General features: G+C 40.6%; 1 protein-coding gene across 1 annotated transcript in view; it reads right to left on the bottom strand.

The window, feature by feature from the left end:
- Positions 1-635: 635 nt before the first annotated feature.
- Positions 636-25,853, bottom strand: part of LOC130861984 (DNA fragmentation factor subunit alpha-like) — a 100,023-nt gene continuing 74,805 nt past the window's right edge. The window contains 4 exon segments of the mRNA XM_057751351.1: positions 636-793; positions 796-838; positions 1,788-1,927; positions 2,105-2,288. Coding sequence (XP_057607334.1) covers positions 636-793; positions 796-838; positions 1,788-1,927; positions 2,105-2,288 — 525 coding nt within the window.

Genomic DNA, 25,853 nt, shown 5'->3' with positions numbered 1-25,853 from the left:
CAAAAACAAAAGAAAAAAAATGAAGATCTAAGGGGCTGGCGAGATGGCTCAGTGGTGAAGAGCACTGACTGCTCTTGCAGAGGTCCTGAGTTCAATTCCCAGCAACTACATGGTGGCTCACAGACATTTGTAATGAGATTTCGTGCCCCCTTCTGGTGTGCAGGTATACATGGAAGGAATGTTGTATACATAATAAATAAATAAATCTTGGTAAAAAAAAGATCTAAGTACGCTGAGAGGAGGTAGAAGCATTCCTGCGTAAATGAACGGCAGACAGAAATTATAATAAAATATTAGGCTTTAATAATGAAAAGATATTTAATAATACAATAATATTTAATAATGATATAATACGACGTTCCCCAGGAGAACAGGAAAGCAGAAGGAAGGGCGGGGAGCACACCAGGAATATTACTAAAAAATATCCTAAGGGGGCCACGCCCTACAAGCTAGCTGATTGGCTGGGGGGCACTTGTGGACTGGAGCCGCCTTTCTGGAGGGCGTGGCCACCTCTGCTACAACAGCATCCTGGAAGGCAGGAGGTAGAGCGGCACAGAGGCAGTACAGTGGGAAGGGAGGTTGTTCACTGCTAACAAAACCAAGGGCTTCCTCAGCAAAGCGTGCTTCTGGTGGAGCTACTTGGGGTCTTGTCTGGCGCGTTTGGGGCTCTGCTGTTCCTCAGGCAGTGGATCTCCCTCACCAGACATTCCTGAGGGAACGTATCCCCTGCACAAGCTCCAGGCGAGCTCCTTGCTGCAGGCCCGCTGGACTGTCTCTGCTTTCTTTAAGTCCCGCTCAAGGCAACAGCCAGGGCCCTGGGGTCCTCCTTGGAGACCAGCTGCAGCGAGAATAAGAACCACTGAGCCCACAGCTTCCGGGACCCTTGCCTGTGCGGTGCGTGCCCGCTTTTTCCTCTTCTTCTCTTTAGAGACAGGGTCCGGGACTGTGGCCCAGGCTGGCCTCGAATGCCCAGCAATGCGCCTTTGAGCACAGGATCGCTCAAGGCCAACAGGAAGCTGAACGAGGCTGGAGTGGCTGTCACTCCCTTTCCTTCTACCTAGAATTGGGAGGCACCTGGTGCACAGGAACAAGAACAAAGGGTGAAGAATACCCACCCCAAGGGACTCCCTCTAGGTAGCCAGCACAGGACGGACCCCACAGACTGCCTGCTCGCCCCATGGTACTGAGGATGAAACCCACATTCACAAGCCGTGAATGTCCGCCAAGGGCTGATCGTCACCCCCAGCCCATGTTTGCCTCCTGTGCTACTACTGTACTGGCTGTGCAGTACGTAGGGATTTTTGACTCTATCTTGAAGCCACCTCAGAAGCTCGAACCCAGCAGTTCCTCCAGGTCAGGTCATTGTCAACTTGAACTAAAGACTAATGTTCTGTGACCTGAGGATCCCTTTTCTCTTAAAAGCCACTCGGATCTGGGTGGCCGCGGCACCTTTAATCCCAGCACTTTTGAGGGAGAGACAGGTCGATGTGAGTTCAAGGGCAGCCTGGTTCCACAGCTACACAGCAAGTTCCAGGACAGCCAAGGCTACACAGAGACCCTGTCTTGAAAAAAAAAAGGGAAAAAAGCCACTTGGATTTAGATCGAGATGTTCGCAAATGTGTTAAAAGGCAAACATCAGCTGTGGGTCAGCCTGCAGAGGTGAGAGAAACCATGAACATGATACCACGTACATGAAACCACATACATGATACATGCCTCCGCACCTTCACACTACACTTCCTGGGAAGGTCATTCTCTGCAGGTCAGGGCCCCTAGTTCTTACCCACCTCCAAATCCTGACTAGATAAGCTCAGGCTTCTCCTTCAGCACAGTGAGGATCTGGCTTTAAGTGCCACTTCGGAAGCCATCTCTTTGCTGATGCCCATGTCCACTGCATCCACTTCTCCACCGAGGGCGGCTTTGGGCTCTGCAGAGCAGACCAGGGGAAAGCAGCAGGTGGTGAGCCCACAATCACTCAGCCAAGCAAGAACCCGCCATGGTGACAGAAGCCACAAGCCCAGGGGACTGTCGTCTTCAGGGAATCGAGCTGCTCTGCTGACAAGGCCCCACCCTCCAGGAGGCTCTCAGAGTAGCCGACTCCTACCTTCCTGATTGGCTAAGATGGCGGCTTCCTTAGCCCGATAAAACTGTTCTAGCATCTGATTGAACTGGCGGGCATCCTCTATCTGGTCAAGCGCCTCCTGGAGCGTGTTCTGGACCCTTTGGGCAGTGGCACAGCTTTGGCAAAGCTCCTGAGCCAGTTCTGAACACGGGATGTCAATGAGCACCTGGCAGACAATAAAGGCTCTGAGAAACCTCAAGGGAGTGTGGCAGCTCTCAGGCACACCCCCCCTTTCCAAAACTCTAGTGTGAAAACCGGGAGAATCATGTATGGGGTCTTGTTAAAAACATAATTAAGGGCTGGGCAATGGGGCACACACCTTTAATCCTAATACTCAGAGGCAGAAGCAGGTGGATCTCTGCGAGTTTGAGGCCAGCCTGGTCTATAGAAGTAGTTCCAGAACAGCTAGGGCTACAAAGAGAAATCCTACCTCAAACAAACAAGCCTCCACTTAGAAATTCAACTCCATGGGCTGCCGAGATGGCTCAGCACCTTATGGACTAAGCATGCAGAGGACCTGAGATTAGTTTCCTACAGCCATGCGAGGTGTCTCACATCCTCCTGGAGCTCCGGCCTCTACCAGCACCTGTGCTCACGTACACAGGCCACTCCCCCTCCTAGGACACCCGTGTGTGTGCGCGCGCGCACACACATACCTCATTAAATCTTACCAAAAAAAAAAAAATCCAACACAGAAACTAAAGGATGCAACTGACCGTTTCCACAATCAATCAACATAAAGGGTTTTAAAATCTGTTATTGTTGTCACTGTGTATACAGTGTCTGTGAGCGGAGCCATGAAGACGACGCTAGTGTGCACAGAGGGGAATTGAGTCTTTCTACCCTGTGAGCTCCGGGGATGAAAGAAACTGAGGCCCCTGAGCTTGGTGGGGAATGCCTCTACCCACTAAGCCAAGTCGCTGGACCTGTTTCTTAAGAATATTTATGTATTTATTTTTGTCTGTGCATGTGGAGACGAGAAGGTAGCGTGGCTTTTTACTGGGGTCTGGGGCTCTGAACTCAGGTCGTCAGGCCTGTGCTGCAAGCACTTTTACTGCTGAGCCATCGCGCCACCCAAGAGTCTGCTTCTGTTTGGTTTGGTTTGGTTTTTTGAGACAGGGTTTCTCTGTGCAGCCGTGGCTGTCCTGGAACTCACTCTGTAGACTAGGCAGGCTTTGAACTCAGAGATCTCCTTCCTCTACCTCCTGAGTGCTGGGTTAAAGGTGAGCACCACCACTGCCCAGTTTGTTTATTTATCTTTAAGTCAGGGTCTTACTGTGTAGCCCAGGCTGGCCACACTCTCATGGTCCCTTTGTCTCAATCTCCCAAGTGCTGGGATATGGTCCAGTGACTGCTACCCTCAGCTAAATCAACTTTTAATCTCCACTGTAGGGACATAGCCCCACCCATTGGGGGCGTGTTCGCCTCGGGCTAATGATTACGGATAAATCTGCTGGGCGTGAGCCCAGCAGCCTTTTTCTTTTGCTCCGCTTTTCCGGTACACCGCGGGAACCTTTGGTCCTGTAAGTTTATTTCCTTATTAAAGCTGTATATATCTATATAATCTGTCTACATTCATTTGCGCCACCACATTTGGCGTCCCAACGTCGGGCTATTTTGCCCCCGACCCGACACAGGGGGGGGCGCAAGCTCCACCTTTCCCGGCTAGTTGCCTGAGCTCAGGAAGGCGATTTACAGAGCGCTCCCTGCTCGCTTTCCCTTCCCCCACTCCAGGCCACTACAGTAGCAGAGCAGCGACCCCCCACAGAGCAGTTAATAGCTCCCTGCTTCTTCCAAACCCTCACTGCCTGATTTAAGTGAAGCACCCGCGGTTTTGAAGTAAAAGCCACCAACCCCTTCCCTTAAACTTCCCTTAACAGGCAGTACAATAATTTTTGTTTTGAGTTAATTGTTTCAGACCGGCTCTGGCTTAGACCACGTGGACTCAGGTGCATTTCTTTAGCCACCACTGGCAGGAAAACTTCATTACAGGTACATAATTTTCTTTTATAAATAAGAAAAATGTCTGAAAACATTACCATTCAAGACTTTAACAGCCTTTTCAGTTGTACCATGTGCGAGATTTTACAAGAAGTGTCTGTCAGCCCACAGATATGGATCTTTCTGGGATTCGTAGTTTTCCTTGGTACTGTATGGTTTGATAATAGAAATATGATAAAGTCTTTACGAGACGAGGTTGAACGCTTAAAAACAATTGAGAATGACAACAATCTTCTCAAAAATCAGTTTGAAGTTCTCCAGGCAGAGAACAGATCTTTGTTTAACACAACTCGACAAACTGAAAAAAATTTAGAAGAGGTACAGGCTGATGTTAAGGAGAAATTCATTACTATGGAAGAGGGAACAGCTGATTTGGATCTTAAGCTTCAGTCCCTTTCAGTAGGAACTGAAACATTAACTGAGAGAATCAAAACTGCTGAATGTGACAATCGGATTTTGTCTAAAGCTTATGACAGATTGACAGAAAGATTATCTATACAAGAAGGCACGGTATATGCTATAAAACTTATGTCCAAAGATGAGACATTATCTCTAATGGACAAACTTCATACTTTAGAATCCTCAATGAAGGCTTTAGAACATAATTCTGGACAGGAGATTCAGACATTAAAGAAGGCAATGGTGAATAGAATTGAAAAGATTGAGGAATTTCTAAATTCTGAGGAAGAAGAGCAAGAGGTAGAAAGGCATATTTTAACTAAATCTGTGTGTAAATCCCTCCGGGACAATTCCCACAAAGCTCTACCTACAGTTCTACCTGCCTTTCAAGTTGTAACAACTGAGAAAGTAGTTGGTTCCAGAAACCCTAGGGTCATCAAGGAAGATACATGGGAACCTGTCCGTATGAATGATCTCAAAGAAATTAAACAGGCTGTAATGACTTTTGGAATGAATGCCTCTTTTGTTAAAGAGATGCTAAGATCTTGGGCCACGACGAATAGGGTCACGCCCAATGACTGGTTTCAACTGAGCTCTGCTGTCCTTGAGAGTGGAACGCAATTGAAATGGAAATGCTTATTCAGGCAAGAGGCTAGACTTTTAGAACAGCAGGAAAGAGCAAAGGGAATTGAGATTTCCATAGATCAAATTTTGGGAGAGGGGCTATTTTCTGAGCCTCAGGAACAAGCTAATTTGGATGAAAACATACTCTCCGTGTGTACTACAGCAGCCTTAAGGGCTTGGGAGAGGGTGCAAGACCCAGGACAGAGGATGGAATCATTTGTCAGAGTTAAACAGGGTCAGAGAGAACCCTTTAGTGACTTTTTACAAAGAATAACTAAAGCTGTACAAATAGGGATATCTGACCCAGAAGCAAGACGTATAATGATCGAGACTTTGGCTTATGAAAATGCAAATGTGGAATGCAAAAGGATTTTGGGACCTTTAAAGCTCAGATCAGCGCCATTAGAAGAATGGGTCTTGCATACACTAGATGTTGATACATTTGACTATGGCACTGAAGCATGGGTAGAAGAAGCAATTTCCAATGGTAAAAGGAGACATCAGAATACCAAATGTTTTAATTGTGGCAAAATGGGTCATATGAAAAGGAATTGTAGACAACGGATTTTCAGAAATAATAATAATGCATCTTCTAGAAATAACAGAAATAGGAGGACTCAGCCTTCAGGTTTATGTAGAAGATGTGGAAAGGGCAGACATTGGACGAATGAGTGCAGGTCTACAAGAGATAGACAAGGCAACCTGATACGGACGGGAAACGTGCGAGGGGCGGCCTCACAGGCCCCCATGGCAAACATGGTTCAGTCATTTCCAGTTACTACAGAAAACGTGACTCGTCAGGACAATTAGAAAGCCCCATGCCTGCTGTTACAACCAATAATGATCAGAAAGATGAGTTCCGTGTGTTTTGGCAAACTTCTATAAATGACCAAAGACCAAAGCTGAGAGTGTGTGTAAATGGCATTTTTATTACTGGCCTGCTGGACACAGGTGTGGATGTAAGTATCATTACCCCAGAATCTTGGCATCCATATTGGCCTCTTCAGAATGTAAATGTTCAGCTCCTGGGAATTGGAACCCTATCTCGAGTAAGGCAGAGCACGAGATGGGTTGAATGTATAGGTTCAGAGGGACAAACAGGAAAATTAAGGCCATATGTAGCCAATATTGCAATGAATTTATGGGGTCGTGACCTATTACAACAATGGAATACCCAAATTAACATTCCTGCTACTTCTAGAGCCTATATTTCTGGGGATAATATTAAAAGATATTACAAACGGAGAAAACCGGCCATTCGGGCTGTACAAGAAAAAGCAATTGATGTTCCTTCAGAGATAGCAACAGCCTTGCCTTTAAAATGGTTGACTGAGAAACCAATATGGACAAAGCAATGGCCTTTAGCTGAGGAAAAGTTACAGGCTTTAGATCAGTTGGTACAAGAGCAATTAGATGCTGGACATATAGAAGAATCTACCAGCCCTTGGAAATCTCCTGTATTTGTGGTTAAGAAGAAATCAGGTAAATGGAGAATGGTGACAGATCTCAGGGCTATCAACAAGGTTATTCAACCTATGGGCCCTCTGCAATCTGGAATTCCTTTGCCCTCTTTATTGCCAAAAGGATGGCAAAAAGCTAAGGAGATTGTAAAGAAATGCCCTACTTGTTCTTTCTATAACCAAACGCCACTGCCTGCAGGGGCTAATCCAAAGGGCACCCAAAGGAATGAAATCTGGCAGATGGATGTGTTCCACTTTGCAGAATTTGGCAAATTAAAATATGTTCATCACACCATTGACACGTATTCAGGCTTTCAGTGGGCAACGGCTTTAAGTTCAGAAAAAGCTGATTCAGTTATCACTCATTTATTAGAAGTCATGGCTATCATGGGTATACCTGCACAAATAAAGACAGATAATGGTCCTGCTTATATCTCTAGGAAAATGAAACGGTTTTTTGATTATTACAATATCAAGCATGTTACAGGTATACCATACAATCCTACAGGTCAAGCAGTCATAGAAAGATCATATCGAACTATAAAGGATATGTTGAACAAACAGAAAGGGGTGGAAAACAACCCCAGAAATAGGTTACATAATGCTTTGTTAACCTTGAATTTCCTCAACGCTAATGAGAAGGGAACATTGGCTGCAGAAAGACATTGGATAATGGAAAAGTCTACTGAACTAAATCAACCAGTTTATTTCAAGGATGTGCTGACCTCACAATGGAAGCCAGGAGATGTGCTGCGTTGGGGAAGGGGATTTGCTCTTGTCTCCACAGGTGAGGAAAAATTGTGGATACCATCAAAATTGATAAAGGTTCGTTTTGATGAAGAGAAGCCAGTTGGGAAAGATAAATAACAATTCAATCACATGGATGGCAATCATACTGATGGTAAGTAATACAGATAAGTTGGGGGCAGGGTTCTCTTCTTATCTCCACAGGAAAATACCCATCTTCAAAGAATTTAAGGTACCCCTAATATTTAATTACTGATGGAGGGACATGTTCTGTAAGTATTAATTTATATATATATATATATATATATATATATATATATATATATATATATATATATATGTCTTAAACTTTCTTTGCTTTTCCTCATATCTGTGTCTTTCTTTATATGTCAGTGTATGTCCTTGTTGTTAATGTTTAAATTTCCCATAACAAGCAACAAATTTTCCTACAGTAATCTTTGAAGTTTCCAGGATGAAGATGGGGCCCCACGACATCAACTCCATCTGGTTTTTATGACGTCATGATTTTTTTTTAAAGCGCTAATATTAGACCTGTTTTTTGGTACCAACTACATGAGACAATTTCGAATGGTCCACATTTTTGACAACACTCTGGTCGGACCTTCTCAAAACGCTCTGAGACTAGTTACAATTTTCTTAGGTCAAAGGTTAATTTGGGAATTTTACAATCATTTGCTTTCACTGGACCCCCTAAGAAGAACGTCGACCCCATATCAGCTAGAACAATCTTAGAAGATGACATCCCCTCTCCGAACAGAGTTTGCCCTCAGGGTTGGGGACATCTTTTAGTGGTTGGTTTAGGGTTGAGGGGATGGGGTGATATTTTTATGAAAAAAAAAAGAAGAAGAAGAGGAAGAAGAAGGGGGATTAACTGGTTTTATGGGATGATTGGTATTTGTGAATTACTGTTTATAGAAAATTGTATTGGTACTGTTTCTTGTATATTGATATATTGAATATTGAATGTGAGTGTTCTTACCTCTATTTTTGTATGAGTATGCTTATAACTTTGTCTATATTGTATTGATACATCTACCATATTACATTGTACATTTCTACTTCTGATCCTATGACATTGTTTACAGTTGCAGATCATTGTCTTCATATATTGCACAGTTGTTTATTCTTTTAGTCTTCAAGTTAGATAGGTATGGAGAATTAAATGTTTGTCATATTTATTTTTAAGTTAATCAGGTCTTTTAGTTACATAGAGATTATATTTAGTATAGATAGTATGATCTTCAGCCTCTTCAAGAGCTGTAGAAAATGGCCTTTGATCTAACCTAAAATTTCTGTGCCAACGAGACACAATTACTCCTGGCAACACCACTCTACTACCGAGAGAACGTTGAGCACCAAAGACACTCCACTGGGAGCTTGTCTTCTTGGCAGAACTGGCCTTTGGGTTAAGAAAAGCCCATACCTCAACTTCTGACAAAGATACAGACTATCCCTAAGTGGATGAAACAGGATTGTCTTATCCTGCCAAGACAGGGTAGGATAGTTCTAAGAATGGTATGCCAGTTATGTTAGGCCTTAGCCAAAGTTGGTTGACTCAACATTGCAAACGAGACTTTGGGTGATTGCCCAGGTAGTCAGTTGTCTCTGTCAATTGTTGCACATTTTGGATATCTCTTGATTGTTAAGTAATATTTATTCCCTTCTCAGATCTTTGACGGAGTTGAAGATTATATAATTGTAGTTACTCTCTATGTTATTTAGACTCCTTGAGATAGAATGTTTAGCAAAAGTTTTGTTCTCAATATTGTTTGTTATATTTATTATTTGTTATTATTGTATAGTTGTATTTGGTTTAGTTCTATCTTATTTAGACAAAAGGGGGAGATGTAGGGATATAGCCCCACCCATTGGGGGCGTGTTTGCCTCAGGCAAATGTTTACGGATAAATCTGCCGGGCGTGATCCCAGCAGCCCTTTTTCTTTTGCTCCGCTTTTCCTGTTCTCCACGGGAACCTGTGGTCCTGTAAGTCTATTTCCTTATTAAAGCTGTATATATCTATATAATCTGTCTGCATTCATTTACGCCACCATAGAACTGAGCTCCCAAGGTCATAACGAGGAGCAGAAGGAGGAAGAACATGAACAAGGAAGGCAGGACCAAGAAGGGTGCACCCACCCACTGAGACAGTGGGTCTGATCTATTGGGAGCTCGCCAAGGCCAGCTGGACTGTGACTGAAAAAGCATGGGATAAAACCGGACTCTCTGAACATGGCGGACAATGAGAGCTGATGAGAGGCCAAGGACAATGGCACGGGGTTTTGATCCTATTTCATGTTCTGGCTTTGTGGGAGCCTAGACAGTTTGGACGTTCACCTGCCTAGACCTGGATGGAGTGGGGAGGACCTTGGACTTTCCACAGGGCATGGAACCCTGACTGCTCTTGGGGCTGGAGAGGGAGGAGGAGAGGAGGGGGAGAGGGGTGGGAGGAGGGGGACGGAAATGGGAGGCTGGGAGGAGGGGGAAAATTTTTTTTCAATAAAAAAAATGAATAAAAATAAAAAACAGAAATGTATAAAAAATAAGGTAGAAAATAATTCTGTGTGGTTAACCCAAAAAAAAGAAGTAAAGCTTGTACAGAGGAATGGAACACTGATCTCACTTCTAACAATACTTTGACAAAACCCACACAAATGCAGCTCTTTACTAAGAAACACATGTGCGTTTCTTACTAAAGCTTTTCATGAAATGAATACACTTTCAAAAGAATGTGATTAACTTTCAAAGTAAAGCTTGTACAGAAAAGGTACACTGATCTCACTTCTAACAATATTTTGACATGTTGCAAACAACTGTTCTCTTTACAGAGAAACATATGTACGTTTCTTACTACATCTTTTCATGAAATGAATACACTTAAAAAAACGTGATTATCTTTCAAAGTAAACCTTGTACAGAGAAAAGGAACTCTGATCTCACTTCTAACAATACCTTGATATGTCCCATACAACTGCTTCTCTTTACAAAGAAACACATGTGTGTTTCTTACTAAAGATTTTCATGAAATGAATACACTTTCAAAAGAACGTGATTATTTTTCAAAGTAAAGCTTGTACAGAGAAAAAGAACATTAATCTCACTTCTAACAAAACTTTGACATGTCGCAAATGACTACTTCTCTTTACAAAGAAACACACTTGCATTTCTTACTAAGGCTTTTCATGAAATTAATATACTTTGAAAAGAACGTGATTATCTTTCAAAGTAAAGCTTGTACAGAAAAGGAACACTGATCTCACTTCTAACAATATTTTTACATGTCACAAACAACTGTTTTCTTTTCAGAGAAACACATGTGTGTTTCTTACTACAGCTTTTCATGAAATGAATACACTTTCTAAAGAACGTGATTATCTTACAAGTAAAACTTGTGCAGAGAAAAGGAACACTGATCTCACTTCTAACAAAACTTTGACATGTCGCAAATGACTGCTTTTCTTTACAAACAAACACAATTGCGTTTCTTACTAAAGCTTTTCATTAAAGGAATACACTTTCAAAGAACGTGATTATCTTTAAAAATAAAGCTTGTACAGACAAACAGAACACTGATCTCACTACTAACAATCCTTTGACTTTTGCAAACAAATGTTTCTCTTTACAATGAAACACATGTGCGTTTCTTACTCAAGTTTTCATGAAATGAATACACTTTCGAAAGAACGTGATTACCTTTCCAAGTAAAGCTTGTGCAGAGAAAAGGAACACTGATCTCACTTCTAACAAATCTTTGACATGTCACAAACAACTGCTTCTCTTTACAAAGAAACAAATGTGTGTTTCTTACTAAAGCTTTTCATGAAATTCATACACATTCAAAGAACGTTATTATCTTTCAAAATAAAGCTTGTACAGAGAAAAGGAACACTCACTTCTAACAAAACTTTGACATGTTGCAAACGACTACTTCTCTTTACAAAGAAACACATGTGCGTTTCTTACTAAAGCTTTTTATGAAATTAATAACTTTCAAAAGAACATAATTATCTTTCAAAGTAAAGCTTGTACAGACAAACGGAACACTGATCTCACTTCTAACAATACTGTGACATGTCGCACACAACTGCCTCTCTTTACAAAGAAACACATGTGCTTTCTTGCAAAAGCTTTTCATGAAATAAATACACTTTCAAAATAACGTGATTTCTCTGTTAGGTTTCTGTCTAATTGACCTGTCCATTGGTGAGAGAGGAATGTTAAAGTCTCCTACTATTAATGTGTGCGGTTTGATGGTTGCCTTCAGTTTTAGCAATGTTTCTTTTACATAGGTGGGTACTTTTATATTAGGGGCATAGATATTCAGGATTGAGACTTCATCTTGATGAATTGTTCCTGTTATGAGTAGAAAATGTCCCTCTCCATCTCTTCTGATTGATTTAAGTTTGAAGTCAACTTTGTTAGAAATTAGTATGGCCACACCTGCTTGTTTCTTAGGTCCATTTACTTGATAAGCCTTATCCCAACCCTTTACTCTGAGTAGGTGCCTGTCTTTGTGGTTGAGGTGTGTTTCTTGTAAACAGCAGAATGTTGGATCCTGTTTTCGTATCCAATCTCTTAGTCTGTTCCTTTTTATAGGTGAATTGAATCCATTGACATTAAGTGATATTAATGACCAGTGGTTGTTAACTCCGGTCACTTTTTTAGTAGTAGATTTTGTGTGTTTCCCTTCTTTGAGTTGCACTGATAAAGGGTCTCTAGATGTCTGAGTTATTGTGGTCATTGTTGGACTCCTTGGTTAGTGATTTTCCTTCTATTACTTTCTGTAAGGCTGGATTTGTGCCTACGTATTGTTTAAATTTGTTTTTTTCCTGGAAATTTTTGTTTTCTCCATTTATAGTGAATGAAAGTTTGGCTGGGTATAGTAGTCTGGCCTTGCATCCATGGTCTCTTAGTTTCTGGGAAACTCATATCTTAGTTAAGGGAGCCACCTAAGGGTTGGCAAGAGACTTGAACTTGGAGTGGCTACCAGGTTTCCAGGGCAATGTCCTCAGTTAGTTCCTTGGGCACCTGAGGATAGGGAACCTGAAATGAACCTATCCTATAGCCATACTGATGAATATCTTGCATATCACCATAGAACCTTCATCTAGCAATGGATGGAGATAGAGACAGAGACCCACACTGGAGCACCGAACTGAGCTCCCAAGGTCCTAATGAGGAGCAGAAGGAGGTAGAACATGAACAAGGAAGTCAGGACCACGAAGGGTGCACCCACCCACTGAGACAGTGGGGCCAATCTATTGGGAGCTCACCAAGGCCAGCTGGACTGTGACTGAAAAAGCATGGGATAAAACCAGACTCTCTGAACATGGCGGACAATGAGAGCTGATGAGAGGCCAAGGACAATGGCACGGGGTTTTGATCCTACTTCATGTTCTGGCTTTGTGGGAGCCTAGACAGTTTGGATGTTCACCTTCCTAGACCTGGATGGAGTGGGAGGACCTTGGACTTTCCACAGGGCAGGGAACCCTGACTGCTCTTGGGACTGGAGAGGGTGGAGAAGAGGAGTGGGGGGAAGGGGAGAGAGGTGGTAGGAGGGGGAGCGAAATGGGAGGTGGGAAGGAGGCGGAAAATTGATTTTTATCAAAAAAAGAAGAACATGATTATCTTTCAGTGTAAAGTTTATACAGAGAAAAGCAACACTGCTCTCACTTATCACCATTATTTGACATATCCCAAACAACTGCTTCTCTTTTAAGAGAAACACATGTGCGTTTATCACTAAAGCTTCTCATGATGTTAACACTATCAAAAGAACGTGATTATCTTTCAACGTAAAGCTTGTACAGAGAAAAGCAATCCTGCCCTCTCTTCTTACCATTATTTGACATGTCCCAAACAACTGCTTCTCTTTCCATAGAAACAAATGTGCGTTAATCACTAAAGCTTTTCGTGAAATTGATACACATTCAAAGAACGTGACTATGTTTAAAATAAAGCTTGTACTGCGAAAAGCAACCCTGTTCTCACTTCTCACAATGCTTTGACATGTCCCACACAACTGCTTATATTTTCAGACAGAACATGTACATTTCTCAATAAAGCTTTTAATGAAATTAAAACACTTTCATAAGAATATGATTATCTTTCAAGTAAAGCTTGTATAGAGAAAAGCAACACCACTCTCACTTTTAAAATGCTTTGACATGCCGGGCGGTGGTGGCGCACGCCTTTAATCCCAGCACTCGGGAGGGAGAGGCAGGCAGATCTCTGTGAGTTCGAGGCCAGCCTGGTCTACAAGAGCTAGTTCCAGGACAGGCACCAAAGCTACAGAGAAACCCTGTCTCGAAAAACCAAAAAACAAAAATGCTTTGACATGTCCCAAACAACTTCTTCTATTTTCAGACAAACCCATGTGCATTTCTCACTAAGGTTTCTCATGAAATAAATACACATTCAAAGAACATGATTATCTTTCAAAGTAAACCTTGTACAGAGAAAAGCAACCCTGCTCTTTCTTCTCACAATGTTTTGACATGTCCCAAAAAAGTGCTTTTCTTTTCAGAGAAACAAATGTGCGTTTCTCACTAATGGTTCTCTTATAATTGATACACTTTCAAAAGAACATGATTATTAAAATAAAGCTTGTACAGAGAAAAGCAACACTGCTCTACCTTTTGACAATGCTTTTATATGTCCAAAACAACTGCTTCTCTTTTCAGACAAACACATGTGCATTTCTCACTAAACCTTCTCATGAAATTAATACACTTTCAAAAGAATGTGATTATCTTTCAAAGTAAACCTTGTACAGAGAAAAGCAACCCTGCTCTCAAATCTCACAATGCTTTGGCATGTCCCAAAAAACTGATATTCTTTTCAGAGAAACACATGTGCATTTCTCACTAAAGCATCTCATGAAATTGATACACTTTCAAAGAACGTGACTTTCTTTCAAAGTAAAGTTTGTACAGAGAAAAGCAACCCTGCTCTCACTTCTCACAATGCTTTGACATGTCCCACAGAACTGCTTATCTTTTCAGAGAAGAACATGTGCATTTGTCAATAAAGCTTTTCATGAAATTAATACACTTTCCAAAGAACCTGATCATCTTTCAAGTAAAGCTTGAATAGAGAAAAGCAACACTGCTCGCAATTTCAACAATGCTTTGACATGTCCCAAACAACTGCTTCTCTTTTCAGAGAAGCATATGTGCATTTCTCACTAAAGCTTCTCATGAAATGAATCCACTTTCCAAAGAACATGACTATCTTTCAACATAAAGCTTGTACAAAGAAAAGCAACCCTGATCTCACTTTGCACAATGTTTTGACATGTCCCAAACAACTGCTTCTCTTTTCAGAGATATACATGTGCATTTCTCAATAAAGTTTCTCATGCAATGAATACACTTTCAAAAGAATGTAATTTTCTTTGAATTAAAGGTTTTACAGGGAAAAGAAAGCCTGCTCTCACTTCTCACAATGCTTTGACATGTCCCAAAAAACTGCTTTTCTTTTCAGAGAAACACATGTACTTTTCTCACTAAAGCTCTTCATGAAATTAATACACTATCCAAATAACATGATTATCTTTCACGGTAAAGCTTGTACAGAAAAAAGGAACCCTGCTCTCACTTCTCACCATTATTTGACAATGCCCAAACAACTGCTTCTCATTTCAGAGAAACACATGTGCGTTTCTCACTAAAGCTTCTCATGAAATTAATAAACTTTCAAATGAACATGAATATCTTTCAAAGTAAAGCGTGTACAGAGAAAATCAACCCTGCTCTCACTTTTCTCCATGATTTGACATTTTCAAAAGAACATGATTACTTTCAAAGTAAAGCTTGTACAGTGAATAGCAACACCACTTTTACTTTCAACAGTGCTTTGACATATTCCAAACAACTGCTTCTCTTTTCAGAGAAACACATGTGCATTTATCACTAACGCTTAAAATTGATACACTTTCAAAAGAATGTAATTATCTTTCAAAGAAAAGATTGTCTAGAGAAAAGCGATACCAACTCAATTTCAACAATGCTTTGACATGTCTGAAACAACTGCTTCTCTTTTCAGAGTAACAAATGTGCGTTTATCCCTAAAGCTTCTCATGAAATTAATACATTTTTGAAAGAACATGATTATCTTTCAAAGTGAAGCTTGTACAGATAATAGCGATACTGATCTCACTTCTCACAATGTTTTGACATGACCCAAACAACTGCTTCTCTTTTCAGGAAACACATGGGCATTTCTAACTAAAGCTTCTCTTGAAATAAATACACTTTCAAAAGAAGGTGATTATCTTTCAAAGTAAAGCTTGTACAGAGAAAAGCAACCCTGCTCTCACTTCTCACAATGCTTTACATGTCCAAACAACTGCTTCTCTTCTCATAGAAAAACATGTGCTTTTCTCACTAAAGCTTCTCAGAAAATTGATACACTTTCAAAGAACAAAATTATCTTTCAAAGTAAAGCTTGTACAGAGAAAAGCAACCCTACTCTCACCTCTCACCATTATTAGACATGTCCCAAACAACTGCTTTTCTTTTCAGACAAACACATGTGCATTTCTCACTTAACCTTCTCATGAAATTAATTCACTTTCTAATGAACATGATTATCTTTCAAAGTATAGTTTGTACAGAGAAAAGCAACCCTACTCTCACTTCTCACAATGCTTTGACGTGTCCCAAAAAAGCTTCTGATGAAATTAATACACTTTCAAAAGAAGGTGATTATTTTTCAAAGTAAAGCTTGTACAGAGAAAAGCAACATGACTCTCACTTTAAACAGTGCTTTGACATGTCCCAAACAACTGCTTCACTCTTCAGACAAACACAGGTGCATTTTTCACTAAAGTTTCTCATGAAATATTCCACGTTCAAAAGAAATTGATTATCTTTCAAAGTACAGCTTGTACAGAGAAAAGCAACCATGCTCTCACTTTTCACAATGCTTTGACCTGTCCCAAACAACTGTTTCTCTTTCAGAGAAATACATGTGCTTTTCTCACTAAAGCTTCTCAGAAAATTGATACACTTTCAAAAGAATGTAATTATCTTTCAAAGTAAAGCTTGTACAGAGAAAAGCAACCCTGCTCTCACTTCTCACAATGCTTCGACATGTCCCAAACAACTGCTTCTCTTTTCAAAGATACACATGTGTGTTTCTCACTAAAGCTTCTCATGAAATTGATACACTTTTAAAAGAACGTGATTATCTTCCTAACTAAATCTTGTACACAGAAAAGCAACCCTGCTCTCACTTCTTAACATTATTTGACATGTCCCAAGCAACAGCTTCTCTTTTCAGAGAAACACATGTGCTTTTCTCACTAAAGCTTCTCATAAAATTAATACACTTTCAAAAGAACGTGATTATCTTTCAAAATAAATCTTGTACAGAGAAAAGCAACACCGCTCTCACTTTCAACAATGTTTTGCCATGTCCCAAACAACTGCTTCTCTTTTTGGACAAAGAACATGATTATCTTTCAACATAAAGCTTGTACAGATAAAAGCAACCCTGCTCTCACTTCTCACGATGCTTTGACATGTCCCAAATAAGTGCTTCTTAATTCAGAGAAACACATGTGCATTCCTCACTAAAGCTTCTCATGCATTGAATACACTTTCAAAGAATGTATTTTTCTTTGACATAAAGCTTTCAAAGAGAAAAGCAAGCCTGCTCTCACTTCACACAATGCTTTGACATGTCCCAAAAAACTGCTTCTCTTTTCAGAGAAACACATGTTTGTTTATCACTAAAGCTTTCATGAAATTGATACACTTTCATAAGAACATGATTACTTTCAAAGTAAATCTTGTACAGAGAATAGCAACACGGCTTTCACTTTCAACCATGCTTTGACATATTCCAAACAGCTGCTTCTCCTTTCAGAGAAACACATGTGCGTTTATCACTAATGCTTCTCATAAAATTTATACACTTTCAAAAGATCGTGATTATCCTTCAAAGTAAAGATTTTACAGAGATAAGTGACACCACTCTCAATTTCAACAATGCTTTGACATGTCCCAAACAACTGCTTCTCTTTTCAGAGAAACAAATGTGCGTTTATCCCTAAAGCTTCTCATGAAATTAATACACTTTTGAAAGAACATGATTATCTTTCAAAGTAAAGCTTGTACAGATAATAGCAATACTGCTCTCACTTCTCACAATGCTTTGACATGTCCCAAACAACTGCTTCTCTTTTCAGAGAAACACATGTTTGTTTATCACTAAAGCTTTCATGAAATTGATACACTTTCATAAGAACATGATTACTTTCAAAGTAAATCTTGTACAGAGAATAGCAACACGGCTTTCACTTTCAACCATGCTTTGACATATTCCAAACAGCTGCTTCTCCTTTCAGAGAAACACATGTGCGTTTATCACTAATGCTTCTCATAAAATTTATACACTTTCAAAAGATCGTGATTATCCTTCAAAGTAAAGATTTTACAGAGATAAGTGACACCACTCTCAATTTCAACAATGCTTTGACATGTCCCAAACAACTGCTTCTCTTTTCAGAGAAACAAATGTGCGTTTATCCCTAAAGCTTCTCATGAAATTAATACACTTTTGAAAGAACATGATTATCTTTCAAAGTAAAGCTTGTACAGATAATAGCAATACTGCTCTCACTTCTCACAATGCTTTGACATGTCCCAAACAACTGCTTCTCTTTTCAGAGAAACACAAGTGCATTTCTCAGTAAAGCTTCTCATGAAATTAATACACTATCAAAAGAATGTGATTATTTTTCAAAGTAAGGCTTATACAGAGAAAAGCAAACCTGCTCTCACTTCTCACCATTATTTGACATGTCCCAAACAACTGCTTCTCTTTTCAGAGAAACACATGTGCGTTTCTTTCTAAGGTTTCTCATGAAATTAATACTCTTTGAAAAGAATGTGATTATCTTTCAAACTAAAGGTTGTACAGAGAAATGCAACCCTGCTCTCACTTCTCACAGTGCTTTGACATGTCCCAAACAACTGCTCTTGAACATGTAAAAATTACCTAATCTGGAAAATGGTCTTCACGCAAGTGATTGGGAATGCTGATGTGAGAGAAGCCTGTATTATGCAGCTGTGCCTTAAACATCATCATAGGTCACTGTAAGATACAGGCAAATGGAGAGTTCATGCAGATAGGAAGATGAAGACTTAGGGACCAGAGAGCTGCACAGCAGGTGAAGAACTTAGTGCTCTTCCAGAGGGTCCAGGTTTAGTTCCCAGAGCCTACATGGGTAGCTTACAACCATCTGTCACTCCAGTTCCAGCAGATCTGACACCCTCTTCTGACCTGAGGGTATCAGGTACACATGTGGTACACATAAACTTAACATACACATAAAACTTAAAAAAAAAAGCTGTGCAGTTATGGCACACACCTTTAATCCCAGCACTCGGGAGGCAGATCTCTGTGAGTTCAAGGACAGCCTAGTCTACACAGAGAGTTCCAAGACAGCCAACACTACAAAGGGAAACCCTATCTTCGAAGAAAAAAAAAACAAACCAACAAACCAAAAGGAAAAAAGAAAAAAGAAAAGACAGAGGAGAGAAGGGAGAAGGGTGTGGTGGCAATTTATATTTCTAATTCTTGGAGGCAATATTTTGAGTTTGAGGCGAACTTAGGTTATGTATTATTACAGGCCCTGGATGCTGGGGCCAGAGCATCTTCAATTCAAAACCAGCATGGGATACAAATATAGTCTTAAAAATGAAGAAAATAGAGGATGCAGAGAAAAGACAGAAGATGGAGGTAGAGATTAGATTGATGTGGACATAAACCCAGGTATGCTATCAGCCATAGAACCTGGAAAAAAAACCAGATTCTTCCTGAGTCCTTTGGCAAGCACATATTTATTGGCTCTTAGATTACATTTAAAGGTATGAGAGAAAAAATAATTATTATTTGTTGCAGGACAATTGACTATATTCGGTCAATTATGTTTTAAATAAATGTTGATTGGCCAGTAGAGGTGGGCAAAGCAGAACAAAAGAATTCATTCCTTCCCAGTCCTGTCCCAACCACAAAAGAAGGAAAATGTGATTGCTCCGCTGAACTGAGCCATGTGGCCAATATAGATAAGAATAATGGGTTAATATAAGTTATAAGAGTTAAGAAGCCTGACCTGATGGGCCAATCAGTTTGTCATTACTCTAGACCTCTATGTGATTTCTTTGGGGATAAATGTCTGTGGGACCTGGTGGGAGGACAGAAACCAGGCAGGACGAAAATGCAGACAATTATTGTTTTGGTTTTTTTGAGACAGGGTCTCACGATACAGCTCTGGCTGTCCTGGAACACATTTTGTAGACCAGGCTGGCTTCAGCCTCACAGAGATCAACCTGCCTCTGCTTCCCACGTGCTAGGATTAAAGGTGTGTGCTCCTATGCCTGGTTGAAAGAACTAATACTGAAACCTTCATAACTACTACAGAAAGTTATCAAAGAAGGAAAAGATCACATAGCTATTTATAGAGGGCCATAGGACAATCTAAATGATCCCTTAGCTTTGCTTACCTAGTCTACTAATTTCTTCATTGAGGCCACTCAGTTTCTTATCTAGGATGGGCAAATGTGACTCCAAACTGCTCATGTATGCTTTACACTTTTCAACATCTGATTGCAAGGAAGCTTTCAATTTCTTTAATGATAGTAGATGATTCTTGAAGAAAAAAATACTAAATTAGTTATTTTTACCAAGAAGCATTCTGTATTTTGAAGAAAGCAATATTGTTTACACTTATCTTAGAACCAGTCAAAAGAACTAAAAGAAAAAAAGAACTTTGGTATTACTACTGTAACGTAATAATTTAATGAAAGACTTCAGTTTCAGATAGGGAAAAACCAAGGATAATGTAGAAACACAAATACTTAATATCTGATTACTTTTCAGAACAATCTAGGTGCTCCACTAATAAAACCAAGATAAAGTTAAGTTTCTGTTATCAGGGTTATGAGTGATGCCTGCTTTCACAGGACCTGGATTCAATTTAACAACTCTCTGTATCTTGCGTTCAGATTTGACATCTTCTTCTGTTCTCCACAGGCACTGTGAGTATGTGGTACACAGATATGCATGTGGGCAAAATACCCTTACATATTAAAATAAACACCCACATTATCATCTTGCTTTTATAAAATCATGCATATTACAGTATACTCTATATGTATACACTATACCACCATGTTTTCACTACCTAAACTCAGGACCTCTTGAGAACAATGCTCCTTGCAAGTAAATACCCCAGGGACCCTGTCCAAAGGGTAGTTTGAGCCTTATATAAAGAGGCAGGAGTCTTTCATCATATTCTGAGCACCATTAGTCCACGACTGATAGACCACAAGGGAAAACAAAGTACCACAGATACCACACATGGCTTCACTGACAGTCTATATTATCTTATCTTACCTTTAAGAAGCTTATTTGTTAACCCATTTAAAAACACCTTCCATAAGAAGGTCTTCTCAAACAGGCTCAAAAGTCTAAAAAGTTGTCAAGTAAGTTCAAAAACACAGTTACTAACTGGTTCTTTTTCTCTTTCTTTCTCCAATCTTGCAATCTCTTCATGGAGTGCTTTGTTTTCTGCCTCTAATGACTCCAGCTTGGAGTCATTATATAAATCCTCTGGAAAAAAGCCCAAACATTTCATCAGAATTAACCTACAGCATCCTTCAGGTTTTCAGTACCTTATCCCCTCTCTTCCCCCAATGCAGTAGATACTACCTTCTAAAATAGCAAGTGTTATTTTTAACTCCATGGAATAGCTTATGGCCCTCAACCTGCTTCAGCTTTCTTTCATAGCACCTGTTGTTATTTACCTAATGGTTCCTCATTTAATTATCATTACTTTCTTTCTAACAGAATAAAGTCAAGATTTTCTGTTCTTTATTACTGCGTTTTTGGTGCCTGGCACACAGTAGGTATGTAAAAAATATTTGAGTAGATTAATTTATATGTTTAATTATATATAGAAATATTAAATAACTCACTAAATGTTTTCCATATTAGATCACAATGAATTTTCCCTTGTGTGTGTTATGCGTGTTTATGTGGTCATGAGTATGCATGTGTACATACAGAAGTCAGAGGTTACATTGTGAGCCTTACTCAGCTGCTTTCATCTAATGTCTTAGATAAGATCTCTCCTTGGTTTGGTCAGTTTGGCTGGCTGACAAGCTCTAGGGATCTCAAGTCTCCACCTTTCCACCTGCTACACTTGACATTTTTATGTCTATGTGCTCCCTGGACAGATGGAGGATAGTTACAACAGCTGAACTGTTCTCTACTCTTACATCCCTAGTGCATCCTGAGGAATGTTGGTTTTCCCCACTGATCTTTTGTGTCATAGGTGTCAAAGTGATATTCCCCCATCACTACATAACACTGAGAGAAAAATAATTTACATGAAAATATAATGACTTGTTAACTTCCTCCTCTCTCTCTTCTCTCTCTCTCTCTCTCTCTCTCTCTCTCTCTCTCTCTCTCTCTCTTCCCCCTGAAACAGGGTTTCTCTGTGAAGCCTTGACTCTCCTGGAACTTACTTTGTAGACCAGGCTGGCCTCAAACTCTGCCTCCCAAGTGCTGCGATTAAAGGCGTGCACCACTGTCACCTGGCTCATTTGGTATTTTATTACATTGCTTTCTAGTTCATTAACTTTCAAAGAGGTCATACATGTCTTGAATTCACATAACTAGAAAGGGGTATGACTCAGAGCTGACTATTTTTTGCTTAACTATTACTTGTCCTCATTAAAGAACCATCAAAGAACAATTCATAGATACCCACCTCATAACGTAGCTATTGAAAAAATCAGGCATGACAAAACAAGCAAGCACCCAGAGGTAAGTGGCAGCACAGCATGAAGGGCACTTACTCAGCTTCGACTTCAGCTCTGCATTCTCCTCTTCAAAGGTGTCAGCACCGGTCATGAAACTCTCATAGCATTTGATGGTGTAGTCCAGAAAAAACTGATTATGATAAGTAGATTTTAAAAACAAAAACATGATTCTGTATTTAGTGTGTTTCATTTTTTTTTCAAATTGGAAATTTAAATTTGAATAAAAATGGAGTAGGCAGGTAAATAAATTCCTTAGAATAAGAGATTGAAAACCTGCCATTAACTGTGTTATAAAGATGTAAACATGCTCCTTCCTCAGCATTCAAACAATTCAAACAGCATAATAAATAAATATATATATATATATATATATATATATATAAAGATGTAAACAATCTATTACTTCTAAACATGAATAGGGATGAAAATACACAATTTGGCAGATATTTTGAAGTCAACACAGGAAGCTTACTAAAAAATATAATTCGACATAAAATGCACAAACTTAGTCTTCTTTTTTTTCTTTTTTTTCCCCATTTTTTTATTCTTTTTTAATTAAAATTTCCAACTGCTCCCCGTTTCCCATTTCCCTCCCCCTCCTCCCACATATTGCCCCCTCCCCCCACTCTCCTCCCCCTATCCCCACTCCACTTCTCCTCCCCCCCAGTCCACTCCCCCTCCCTCTCAATACTGAAGAGCAGTCCAAATTCCCTACTCTACAGGAAGACCAAGGTCCTCCCACTTCTATCTAGGTCCAGGAAGGTGAGCATCCAAACAGGCTACGCTCCCACAAAGCCAGTTCATGTGTTAGGATCGAAACCTAGTGCCATTGTCCTTGGCTTCTCATCAGCCTTCATTGTCCGCCTTGTTCAGAGAGTCCAGTTTCAACCCATGCTTATTCAGTCCCAGTCCAGCTGGCCTTGGAGAGCTCCCAATAGATCAGTTCCACTGTCACAGTGGGTGGGTGCACGCCTCGTGGTCCTGATTTCCTTGCTCATGTTCTCCCTCCTTCTGCTCCTCATTTGGACCTTAAGAGCTCAGACGGTTGCTCCAAATTGGGTCTCTGTCTCTCTCTCGATCCATCGCCAGATGAAAGTTCCTGTGCCATTCTCCTTGGCCTCTCGTCAGCTCTCATTGTCCGCCACATTCAGAGAGTCCGGTTTTATCCCATTTTTTTTCAGTAGCAGTCCTTGGTGAGCTCCCAATAGATCGGCCCCCCTGTCTCAGTGGTTGGGTGCACCCCTCATGGTCCTGACTTCCTTGTTCATGTTCTCTCTCCTTCTGCTCCTCATTATAACCTTCAATGACTTCTCGAATTTTGCATGCAAATGGATGGAAATAGAAAATACGATCCTGAGTGAGGTAACCCAGACCCAAAAAGAAGATCATGGGATGTACTCACTCATAATTGGTTTCTAGCCATGGATAGGGGCCACTGAGTCTATAATTTGTGATCCTAAAGAAGCTAAACAAGAGGGTAAACCCAAGGAAAAACATATAGATATCCTCCCAGCTATGGGAAATAGACAAGATTGATGGGCAAAAAATTGGAATCTTGGGGGGTGGGGTGGGATGGGGATGAGGGGTGATGGGGAGAGAAAAGTGTGAAGGAGAGGATGAGGGGAACTGGGGGAATCGGGGTGATTGGGGTTAAAGGAAGGTTGGATTGGGGAGCAGGGAAACTCATACCTTAGTTAAGGGAGCCACCTAAGGGTTGGCAAGAGACTTGAACCTGGAATGGCTACCAGATGCCCAGGGCAATGTCCCCAGTTAGTTCATTGGGGCACCTGAGGATAGGGAACCTGAAATGAACCTATCCTATAATCATACTGATGAATATCTTGCATATCGCCATAGAACCTTCATCTAGCGATGGATGGAGATAGAGACAGAGACCCACACTGGAGCACCGGACTGAGCTCCCAAGGTTATAATGAGAAACTTAGTCTTCTTTAAAGGGAATGCTGGGAATGCTGGGGCTGGCGAGGTTCAGTGGTCCTCCTGCACAGGGCCTGGTTTGTTCCCATCACCAACACAGCACCACACAACATTTCACAGCACCAGTCCCAGAGGATCTGATGCCCTCTCTCTGACATCCTGGGGCAATAGGCACATATGTGGTTCACACACATATGCAGGCAAAATAGGCCATAAAAAAGCAAACAGAACATAACAATAATGTGGTGATGATGATGATGAAGCAGCGGCTACAGAGATAGCTCAGTAGTTAAGAGTAATTGTTGCTAATGTAGAGGAGCTGGTTTTGGTTCTCTGCACCTACATGGTGACTCACAACTCTTTATCATGCTAGTCCAGAGGATCTGACACTCTCTTTTGGCCTCCAGGGGCATTGCACACATATGGTACACAGACTTACATGCAGGCAAATCATCAACACATATAAAATAATAGTATTTTTTAAACAAAGAAACAAACAAGCCAAAACAAAAGCTCCGAGTCACTACTATGCATCTATAAGACTGGAAGAAAAAAAAAAAGAAGGATTTGCACCTTATGAAAAATTGAAATGGATTATGATTGTCTAATTCCAATTAGACAGACAGGGACTAATTATGAAAGTCAGAAACTTCAGGTGAATAATGCCATGGAAGGTGGAGCCCTAAGAGGAAACTATTAGAGCTGTGACCCTACAGAAAATTCTGTTTTCAAACATGAAGCATTTTGACCAATGTAGTTCAGCCTGCCTTGGAACTCACTATGTAGCCCAGTGTGGCCTCCGACTGGTGATTCTCCTTCCTCAACCTCCCTGAATGTTAGAATCATATTGTATCACAACACATGACTCTGAGAACAGCTAATCAGAGTGTTCCACAGCCTAGATAAAGTACATATTTCCCAAGACAAACACATACCCTTTCACCAATACTGTGCTTACTAAGAAACCCTCTCATTACCCTGTTGATATGGAAGAGGTAGCCTAGATAGGCAGTGAACACTCCTGTAACCAGAAAGGGACCCCACTGGTGGCAAATGACTATACCTTCATGCCACTTCAGTCTGCTCTCTTGTAAATCACTTTCCTTAGTGTGGTAAGTTTGAATCCTATGTAGTTTGTAGTCCCACAAAGCTGATGACCAGAAGCTGAGTTATCCTGTGATAAACTGTGCTAGAAGTGTAATCCACTGTTCATGCCCTGCCATGATGGGTTCTTCCCTAGGAGCTTTACTGTTACTGCTGAGGGGCTGATAGAGCTCAGGTCTCTGGATGCTTCAGGCAAGCACTCTGAAAGAGCTCTGTCTCCAGCCTGAGGATTCTCAAGAGGAAAAGGTAAAAGGTTCTCCAGCAGCCTCTGCAGCTTGGATCACTGCTTAATGTGGAGGTTTATTTTTGTTTAAAACAAAGGGGTAGGTTGGTTGGACAGCTGAGTGGGTGAAAGTACTTCCTCTGCAAGTCTGCCCACTTGAGTTTGAGACTCAGGGTCTATAGTGGGAGAAGGAGCCAACCCCTGATAGTTGTCCTCTGACCTCAAATGTGCATGTGACACACATGAATGTACACATATACACTCTGAGCAAAACAGGTCACTGATACTATGCTAGTCAGTTAATATAACTTTAAACTATTTCTCAGTCATTGATAAAAAAATAAGTCTAGAATGATTACCACTTTCATTTTGTGAGACAC

Source organism: Chionomys nivalis, chromosome 19, assembly GCF_950005125.1.
Source record: "Chionomys nivalis chromosome 19, mChiNiv1.1, whole genome shotgun sequence".
Taxonomy (NCBI): Eukaryota; Metazoa; Chordata; class Mammalia; order Rodentia; family Cricetidae; genus Chionomys; species Chionomys nivalis.
The sequence above is the reverse complement of the archived record's forward strand: the minus strand, read 5'-3'. Positions and strand labels throughout refer to the sequence as shown.